The 10,080-nt window shown below is 55.0% G+C and overlaps 2 protein-coding genes across 2 annotated transcripts in view; one reads left to right on the top strand and one right to left on the bottom strand.

Annotated features, from left to right (window-relative positions):
• Positions 1 to 1,031, top strand: part of ABCC10 (ATP binding cassette subfamily C member 10) — a 16,549-nt gene extending 15,518 nt beyond the window's left edge. The window contains exon 22 of the mRNA XM_010167747.2: positions 539 to 1,031. Within this exon, the coding sequence (XP_010166049.1) occupies positions 539 to 674 (136 nt within the window). The 3' untranslated portion in view covers positions 675 to 1,031. The remainder of the gene's footprint in view (positions 1 to 538) is intronic.
• Positions 1,032 to 3,246: 2,215 nt separating this feature from the next.
• On the bottom strand, positions 3,247 to 9,746 carry DLK2 (delta like non-canonical Notch ligand 2). Its single transcript, XM_010167749.2, has 5 exons — positions 9,650 to 9,746; positions 8,006 to 8,069; positions 5,444 to 5,574; positions 4,636 to 4,780; positions 3,247 to 4,024 (listed from the first exon to the last, which is right to left on the bottom strand). The coding sequence occupies exons 1-5, from the start codon at positions 9,720 to 9,722 to the stop codon at positions 3,247 to 3,249; spliced, it is 1,191 nt and encodes a 396-aa protein (XP_010166051.1). The 5' UTR covers positions 9,723 to 9,746.
• Positions 9,747 to 10,080: the final 334 nt, after the last annotated feature.

Consider the following 10,080-nt stretch of genomic DNA (forward strand, 5'->3'; position numbering starts at 1 on the left):
CCTGTTAGCAGTCTGGGCAGAACTGGGCGCATATGTGTGCTGCCGGTGCTGTGGTTGCCAGTCTGGCAACTACAAATCCACTGGTGGTGGCAGCGTAAGCAAAGATGCCAGACTGCTGGGGAATGGCAGTTGATGGACAAGTCCATTTCTGCTGCTCTTAGGAGGTGGCAGGTGATGAAATGTAGGGGCAAACAGAAGCAATGCAATAACTCTCCTGTGGGAGCAGAGACATCTTGTGCAACCCCAGAATCAGGTGTGCCCTGAGCTTTCCCTCCACGGAGCTTCCCTCTGTGCTCCTGGTGCCCTACCTTGCCCAGCAACTGGAAGGCATCGCTGTGCTCTCCTCGGAGGTTCTACGTTTCAGCAGTGTGCAGAGGCTCTCTGGGGGGATGGACTGCAGTGCACCCCTGAGTGCACAGGGACATGCTCCACACATCCTGATGTTGGGCATGTCTTGGCCAGCTTCCCCAGCAGGGAAAGCAGCATCCAGGGTTTCTCCTCAGATCCATCAATGTGTTCTGGTGTTTGCTGTCCACAGGCTGAACACCATCTTGGACTCAGACCGCGTGCTGGTGATGCAGGCTGGGAGAGTGGCAGAGCTGGATTCACCCACCCGCCTAAGCCAGAAAGATGGCTCCTTGTTCCAGCGCCTCCTGCACAGCGGGCAGCAGTGACCTCTCTCCTGGGCTGGGCCCAGTCAGCCCTCCGGGCTCTGTGCCTGGCTTTCCTCTTGCCTCAGCCACCAGCTCTGCAGGGCCAGGAGCTGTTGAGGTGAGGGAAGGGATTATTCCTGCCTGCAGACAGCAACTGTGTGTCCTCAGGGATGGAAGCATGGCACTGCGCCCTTTCCTTTAGTAGGGAAGATGGGACCTGATGTTCAGGGCCGTGCAAGCCTGACTGGTGGGATACTGCTCCCCTTCAAGGCTCCCCTTTGAGATTACAGAGGGATTTTCTGCTCACTGAAGAATCAGTGACTCTTAGTCTGAGACTTAGTCTCACATGTACAATTTAAAATAAAATGGAATCATCCTAGTGAAGCTCCATTATTCATGTCCCTGTCCCCTTTTCCCCTCAGACACAGACGTCCTTGTGAGTTACAGGAGTGGTGCCCCCTCTGCACAAAGACAACTCTACCTGCTCCCTACTTCTTTCAGAGGGCACTGACCTTCCCAAGCCCAGAAGGTTGCACCCAGGGACCTTGCTGCTCTTCCTCCAGTTTACAGTGGTGAAGGCCTTCCACTAAAGGGCCAGAACATGATTACATTAGAGGCCTCTAAGGCTAGTTTATTTCAAGACCACTTTTCCAAAGGATACTCCCTATCCCTCCTGCCCTGCTCGCAGCTGCACAAGCCCTCAGCTGCTTTCAGTTTTAGGATCACATTGCTCTTCCCATTTGCACACCCTTGGACTCAAGTCTTTGGTTTTTCCCTCTTGCCCCACACTCTAAGGCAATGCCTAGCAGGTACACACCTTTGCTACGCTGTCCTGAGGCAGGTCCTGTTCCTTCCTTTGAGACTGTGGGAGCCATCTCCACCCCTGCAGCCAGAGCATGGGGCAGGACAACTCTTGTGCCACAGTCTGGGTCTGCATTCTTGAGGGAAGTGATGGAGATACTCATCCAGAACACATAGCTGAGCAACCTGATCTAACTGGATCTGCTGAGAGCGGGAGGCTGGTGTCTAGAGGTGCCTTGCAACCTAAATTTTATGATTCGCTGATACGCTGTTTCTGGGCTTGTATTTGTTTTATTTGATAAAGGTACATCATCCATCCATGTATTAAAAAAATAATCTTTCTGATGAAGCCCCAGTCCCCTCTCCCATGTCTCCCTCCTGGCTGAGTGCTTGCTCCTCTGCCTGCTCTCTTCACACCATCTTGAAACCAGCTCTGCAACCCTACAGGCCAGTAGTAGGGTTTGGGTTGTGGGCTTTTTTACCCCACTGCTTATCCCTCTGTGGTCATGAGGAGGCACAGAAAACCTTGACCCTGACACAGAGACACTGATTGCTGCACACCAGACCAGGTCTAGGTCTGCAGGAGCAGACCTCGCTCAAAGGCTAAGTGACCTAGCCATCTACTGCTTCTCAGCCATGCTTCAGCAATGGTGGAGAAGGCAGTATTGTATCTGCTTCCTACGGTCATGCCAGGCTTGGCAGCCTGTCCTCACATCCACTGTGGGGAGCACAGCCTTTGCTGATACATCAAGAAATGCTACCATGGCTGATCTGAGGTTAGTGCCAGCAGCCTGCCTCGGAGCGACTGGGAGAGGAAAGGAGGGTCTCAAGCTTGTATTGCTCCTGAACCAGCCACAGCACATCTCCATCCTTGTCCATCTCCAGTTTCACCTGCAAGGGCATACAAGAAGGACCAGCTCGGGCCGAGAGGGGAGCAGGCCATGCTCCTTTTGTCAGCAAAGGGTGAGGCAGAAGTGCATGCTGGAGAGGGGAAGGAGCTTGGTCTTTTGTAGCCAGACCAGAAAGGACGGCTTGGTAAGTGGGGGGAGAAGACCCCTGGATCATCAGGAGGAAAGTACAGAACGTGTTTGTAACCCCAAGTCTGACAGCAGGAGGAGGGGGCATCACCCAGGGCAGAAGAAGGGCACAAGGAGACCCCAAATGATCTCCAGAGTCTCTTTGAACTGGCTCACAGAACCACACGGCCAGGGAGCAAAGGTGTTTGCTAGCTCCCTAGGGACATGGCATCTGAAATGACAGCCTCCAGAAACAGCTGGGAACCACCCCATCCCGTACTGGGGCAAGGAGATCTGTGCAGCCATAACCATCTTGAAGGCCCCAGAAGAAACATCCCAAAACCAGTGGAAACAAGGGCAAAGCCCCTTCCAGTAGTCACAGACAGAAGTTACAAAGGCCCTGGCAGAATCTGGGCTTGCAAGAAGGCTGTGCCCTCCTCAGCACTACCCGTCCTGTTTCTGAGAGCTCACGTTAGACTGTACCAGCCCTGCATGGCGTGGGCTACCGCAAGCGGCACGTTGCTGCTCCCCTGCAAGGCTGGCCCCACACAGCCCTGCTTGCAGGTGGCTGTGGGTGCTGGCTGGGTGGGAGACAGCTCAGACCCAGGCAAGGCCACCACACCAATGCTTGACGCCCAGGGGTTTTGTTGATGTGTTTGCTGCCCTGGGAGCCCTTCCCTGCTGCCTGGCTTCTGCCCGCGCAGCCCCCCAGGGTGCAGTTCGAGGGGTCTGCCAGCACGATGACCTGCCAGGGACTGACTCAGAGTCCTTGCACCTCACAGCTCTGTTGTCTTCCTGGGCTCGATCAGGATGGTGTTGAGCATGCCCACCTGACACTCCTGGTCTTGGAGCTTCCTTGCAGCCTGAGAAGGGCTTTGGCACCAGTTCGACCTCTGACGGCCCCTCTGCCAGTTCCTCAGCATTAGCAGGACGGTGATGAGGACCAGCACTGCCGTTAGCACCCCAAACACAAGCACTGTCACCAGCTGGGCTTCGGTCAGCCCCGAGTCCCTTTGGGTCACCACCTCCTTCACAGAGATTTTCAACAAACCTCCCCCCGGCTCTTTCTCGCTGTGGTTGGCCATGCGCCGCCCTGTGACTGCAGTTCTGACAGGCTCTGGCTGCGTCACCCCCAGCATCTCACTGGTGGTGCTTTTCACGCCCCCATTGTTCTCGTGGTTCACAGGGTGGTAGTGGGGAGCCCAGGTGGGCTCGGGGACGGAGATCTCGCAGTTTTTTCCAGTGAAACGGTCAGGACACAAGCAGTCATAGTCATTGATGCGGTCGTAGCACTTTGCTCCATTTTTGCACGGCTGGCTGGCACAGTCATTGATGTTGATGGTGCAGAAACGCCCTTCAAAGCCCACCTGGCACTGGCAGGAGAAGCGGTTGATCCCATCAGGGCAGGTGGCACCGTTGGCACAGGGACGCATCAGGCAGTCATCCACGTCATTCTCACAGAGAGCCCCCATGAAGCCAGCGAGGCACCGGCAGGTGAAGTTGCTGGCAAAGCCATTATCGTCTTGACATTGCCCCCCATTCTTGCATGGAGACCTGTGTGGAGAGAGCAAGGATGGGTCATGGCCCTGGAGAGAGAGCAGCTTCCTTGGCCCCAGGGAGGTAAACACACACAGGTGCTTGTGTGGCCAGTGCGTCCAGCACTGGCTCTCTCCATGGGGTCAGCTATCTCAAGGAGAAGACTGGGCAGGAGTTTCCGCCTCCCTGAGTGAGAGGCTGTGGGACCTCCTTAAAGGCTGTGGCTGTGCCCAGGCCCACCACCCCCCACAGAGGGTCTTCAGTGAAATGATCTGAAGAGGAAACGTGCCCTCCTGATGCTCCCCAAAGGCATGACAGGTGTCAGCTCATCACACCTAACAGCAGTGAGGGACGGGAATCTGTTCAGATCACAACAAAGACCTTGCCCAGATGGGACTGTGTGGTGCATGAAGCTAAACCAAAGCCAAAGGTGGTTTTGGCTTAACTCTATTAGTGCATGGAAATCCTCAGCTGGGCCACCACTTGGCAGTGTGTGACCTGAAGCCAATGCTGTCTGTAATCTCGCTGCCGTTGCCACTGTGTCTCACCCTGCCTTCTCACATGGCCCCGTCTTCATCTCACAGTCCTTCCCATGGAAGCCTTCTGGACACAGGCCGGAATATTCCCACCCTGCCTTCTCACATGGCCCCGTCTTCATCTCACAGTCCTTCCCATGGAAGCCTTCTGGACACAGGCAGGAATATTCCCCATCTCGATCGTAGATGCACTGAGCTCCATTCTGGCATGGGGACTGGTGGTCGCAGATGTGTATGTCTGAGGGGAAAGAAAAAGGTGGGAATTAGTGGCAAAAGAGGGGCAATGTGGCCAATTCAGTGTGAACACAGCGCATCAAACCCAGTGGGGATGGAAAAATTGCAGGAGCCTCTCCCTCCTGCCCTCCAACAGGCACCTGCAAGCAACAGAAATGCAGTACCTACATGGTGCCTCCCAGCTACAGTCTGCAAAATGCACAGGCTTAGGGGTGGAGAGAAAGCAAACTGTCCTGCAAATCTGCACAGCGTGAAGATGCTGTGCACACCATCTGGCCAGCCAGTGCAGACCCCCTGGCACAGAGGAGACTGAAGCTGGAGGATGGGAGTCCACCAGCCACCTGCAGAAGGCAGGAAGCCCCGGGGGAAGCAGGAGGGGCTGCCCAGAGCCCAGCCACAGCGTGGGAAAGGCAATGAGTTCATCTGCTCCATTTCCTGAGGCTGGACAGTGTCATGGCAGCTCTTAAAAGCCGGTGCCGGCAGCCTGACCTCTTCTGCAGGAACGGGACAGTCCTAGCTGTGGCAGCCAGGCAACATCCCATCTCCCAGGCAGCTCAAGCAGCATCACCCGGATGGCTTCTGGCTCTGCTGGCTCACCCGTCCATGCAGGGTGTGCTGGCCTTCTGCCCTCAGCAACAGAAGCTGGGATGTCCAGCCCAGGACTTACCTTTGTCACAGAACTTGCCGGCCCAGCCAGTGTGACAGATGCACTGCCAAGGCTGGTGGCACGTCCCATGGAGACACCCAGGCATACGCACACAGTCCTCACAGTACTCGCCCTCCCAGCCTGGATCGCACCTGCAAGAGGACAGGGAACGGCAGTGTGATAAAACCCAAGCAGGGGCTGGAGGAAAAGCTGGCTGCTTGCTGTGCAGGGTTCCCACAGATACAGTGGTACTGGGAAACCCTCCCAAAGTCCCCCATGAACCTGCTGGCTCCCTCCTCCAGAGGAGGTCAGTACTGGCATCTCATCTTCCTGAGGAAACAAGTGGGCAGAGCAGGAGCAGACTCATCCTCTGCAGACAGGGAGGGTGAGGGGGCAGAAACAGAGCTCAGCGGCTTTGCTTTTAGTGCCCATGTCCCAGTGTTCTCCTCCAGCCAACCACTCTGTATATCCCACTGCACTAGCTCAGCAATTCCTGCACCTCCCTCATCGTGCAGCCAGTCTGACAGGCAGAGAAAAGCCCCATCCCTAACTCTCAACTTGCTGAGGAAAGAGACCAGAGGCCCCAAAGCCCACGTTTCATTGCACCCCGTTTCATTATACCATGTGTAATTTTTTGTCTGAAGTGCACTGTAATCCAGCTGCAAAGCCTTGCTTGCCATGGCTGGTGTATGACAGGAAAACCTGCAGCACACAACGAGCCTTCTGGCCCCAGAAGAGCAAGGCAACAGCCATGGCTAAGTAAAGCCAAGCTGTGTTGCTCCAGTGGCTTCCCTCAGACCTGCCAGCTCCAAGAGGGAAAGCAAGCGATAACAAGACAAGAGCTGAGCAGAGGTGGCCACAGCTGCAACAAAAGCTATACTCAAAACAGCATGAAATTAAACCTAACAAAAACAACGCAGTCTCTAGAGTAAGCAAGGGGGTTCCTTTTCATGTCTGGGGCTCGTTTCAGCAAGATGTGCAGTGACTGCAGCTTTGCTGGGCTGGTCTGAGGCTGCACATTCACACCTGGACTGCCTATTGTCACTGCAGGTTGTTCCAAAGAGATGAGGAAAATGGTGAAAAAACCAAATATGTATGTTGATGAGAGGCTTTTTTAATGGGAATGGAGGTGATACCATGTGCCTGATAGAGTCTGGGGAAATACATTCATACCTGGACAGCCATGAGCTTGCAGAGGGCTGTGGGCACCCCTGCCCCCCAGTACCCACAGTGAGTAGGCACCATCAACTCTTCTCCCTCTTTAAAAGGGAGATGGCCAACCTAAAAATTGCCATGGAGGGGGCCAGGTAAGCGGCCAAGACTCCCTGAGTTTGGGGTGATTTCAATAGGGTACTGCCAAGCTGCTGAAGTGTTCAGCAAATGCTCTGGACGCCCAAAATCTGCAGCAGCAACTCACATGTGCCTCCACTGAACAGACCTGCAGCTGGGCCACCCACCACATGGAGAAGTGCAGTGTCTCTGGCCGGGGCTTCACAGCACAAGGCTTCCCTGACCAGCCACAGCCACCCAGAGGGCTCAGGGAGGAGCAAGCTCCTTGCAGCTACAATGGAGGGCCCCACAAAACCAGAGCTGGATGCTCCCTGATGCAGCGGCCAGTGCAGTTATGGTCACCGTCAGGCCACATCTGCTCCATCTGGCGAGAACAAGAGGCCCAGGCATGGTGTGACACCGGGGCTCTGCTGCAAAAGGGGGCTGAGCAAGGAGAACAGGGCAGTGGTGGGCAATCTGTCCCCTCGCAGCACAGGTAGCCAGGCCAGCCTGAAGCAGCCTGCTCCTTCTGGGGCTTCCCTGCAGGATGGGGGCTCCAGGTGGCCCTACAGTGGGACGAGAGGCAATGTCCAGGGCTGTGGCAGCCCAGGGCACCCACACAGCTGCTTCCCAGGTGGAAGGGCAGGGTCAGGCTCTGAGCTTTGCCCCTGAGGGACCTGGGCACCAGCGACAGCTGGGATGCCAGGGATCACACACATACTTCTGCTGCGGTAGCCCCTAGCTTGCTGGCGAGCCCTTTATGAAAACACCCAAAGATCCCTACCACAGCCCAGGCTTCTGAGAGGGGACCCCTGCTGCCCTCAGACATTAATGTGCATGCTGGCAGCTCTTCTCTTCCACGCCCCCAGGGAGAGCATCCCCATCTCAACCAGTGAGGAGGACAAGCAAACTGGCTGACCTCCAAGCCTTCCTTGATGCCTGATGACTTTCCCCATTGTATCTGAGCCTGAATGCTGCCTCCCATCACCCAGGCATGGCCAGGCTGTCCTAAGCTCCCATCTAGACAAAAAGGGCTCAGCAGAACGACATTGGTCAGTGTGTGGAGGGGTGGACCCTGGAAGCACTGGAGCAAAGGCAGGAGGGGACCAGCAAGAAGTTGAGGTATCAAAATCTCTCACTCCAGAGGGTGTCAGGTAAGAAGAAAGCAGAGTTGTCAATTCCAGGTGCGGGTGGCCAGAAGAGGAGGTGCTCCAACTCAGGGCAGGGGTGTAGGCACTGGGGACGCAGCATTAAGGGAGGGAGAGCAGTTACGGTCAGGGGCAGCAGGAGTGGAGAGACAAGGACAAGCCGTACCTGCACTTCCCATCCTGGTCACAGGAGCCGTGGGCAAGATTACAGCGCTCGCTGCAGTCATCACCTACAAGGCAGGAGATGGGTGGAGCTGGGTTAAGCAGAGACCATAGCTGATTCCAAATCTGCCCCTGGCCCTGCTGGTTCACAGCTTTTTTTTTTCCTTCCTAAGCACTCAGCCTGCCCTTCCCCGGAACTGCAAGGTGGGGGAACCTTCCTTTCAATGGCTAGATGCCACACGAGAGATGAAGATTTTGCAGTCACCCAAACAGCAGTAACACTGCCTCTATTGAGAAATGGGACCCTACTTCAAAACTACCTAGTCTCTGATTATCTTCCCCATCCTCTCACAGATCCCTCCCTTAGACTTTGGGTCCTTTTGGGCATGAGCTGAGGGTGCCTGTGCATTAAGGCAATCTGTCTAACAGAGCCTGACCCACCTGGGACCTTGGTCCCACAGTCATGCAGCAAGTACGGTGGGAAAGCTCAGGGCCAAGTACTGTGAAGGGCACAAAGGGACTAAGGATAGGAATGGAAAGAATGGTTCCTCTTTATCTTCCAGGATGTCCCCATCCCCAGGGACAGCTATTGACATGGAGCAGTCTAGTTGGGGCTCCTGCCCTCCACCAGGACCCAGCTGCCAGCACTCCCCCTGCAGCACAGGGAGGCAGGACTGGGGCCAGGTATCCAATTCTGTTTATTTATTTAAAGGCCACAGAAGCTGTAACTGAGCCATGGCCTCGCTGTCCTATTTCTCATCCTTTGCTCTGCACTGGCCTGCTTTCTCCAGCCAGGTGTCCCCTTTCATCTCCACCTTCTCCTCTCCCGCATCACTTGCTTGCATCTTAGCCCCACGGGCAGCAGGGTCACTCCAGCTCCATGGGCAGTAGAGCTAGAGCAAATGTCAGGAGGCAGAAGGTTTCTCCAGGAGCCCAGCACGATCCTAGGCTAGGCCCAGGGATGAACACCCTTACCACTCTACCCTAGACCAGAGCAGGTTAAAGCCCCCACACCAAGAAGCACACTCAGGCTTTCCCCAGGCTGCATGATGTGCTGCCTAGGAAAGAGAGAAATCCCCCATGCATGTGTTTTATTGCAGTGAGGCAGCAGGTCCCACTGCTCAGGATAAGAGCCTCCCAAAACAAGCCACCGTGGAACAGGAACAGCATCGTGGGACAGCTCAGCCCAAGCCTGGGTGTCATTGCCTTTCCTATTTGTAACCATCTCTCCTGGCAGATGGCTTTGGGAATTCGCTGCTTATCTGGAGTGGAGGGAGAACAAACTAATCTTTGAGAAGGGATTTTGTCTCACAGGATCCAGGATTAGCTGTTCAGTTTTGGGATCTTCTTTCCCCCTCATCCTGCTTCTCCAAACAGGGACCTTCACCCTAACTGAGAGAGACAGAGCAGCGGGACCCCTCACTGCTGGTCTTCTCAGACACTGCCATCCCCATAGGCACCACAGCAAGGATCTTTACAGTTGCCACCAGTCACTCCCCAGGTGCTGGATAACTGAGCAGCATTTTCTGGTCTTCCAGGTCAGGACAGCTCTATTTTGCACAGAAAACTGAAGAGACTTCAGCAATGACAAGGATAGATTTGGAAAGATGGACATAAAAGAGAAGGACCCATGGCTACAGAGACTCACCTTGGGCAAGCTGGTGATGGGCCAAGAGGATCCAAAGCAAGGACATGAGCTGGAGACAGAAGCTCCTGAGCATGGTCAGCGTGGCCCCACCGAGATGAACACCTAGAGAGAGAAAAAGAGCAAGCTCAGAAAAATTCCCTGGCTCACACCGCAGCTTCACTTCATGCATCCCTTCCTCTCTGCTACCTGGGAGTTTTGAGTTGAAACATCCAGTTTTGTACAGACTTGTCACCACACTCCTCTCTGTCCTTCCAGACTCCTTCCTCTAAGGCAACGTTGGAGCACTAAGAATCAAAAAGCTTTTTAAAATGTGTGTATAGGAGAACTGAGGGTGCACACTCAATCCTGAGCATGGAATAGCTCAGGCTGTTACACCATGTCTTGGAGCACCTGCCCCTGCTAGCTGCTGTCAAGAGAGAAGAAGCCTCCAG

This window comes from Antrostomus carolinensis, unplaced genomic scaffold, assembly GCF_000700745.2.
Source record: "Antrostomus carolinensis isolate BGI_N321 unplaced genomic scaffold, ASM70074v2 scaffold28815, whole genome shotgun sequence".
NCBI lineage: Eukaryota > Metazoa > Chordata > Aves > Caprimulgiformes > Caprimulgidae > Antrostomus > Antrostomus carolinensis.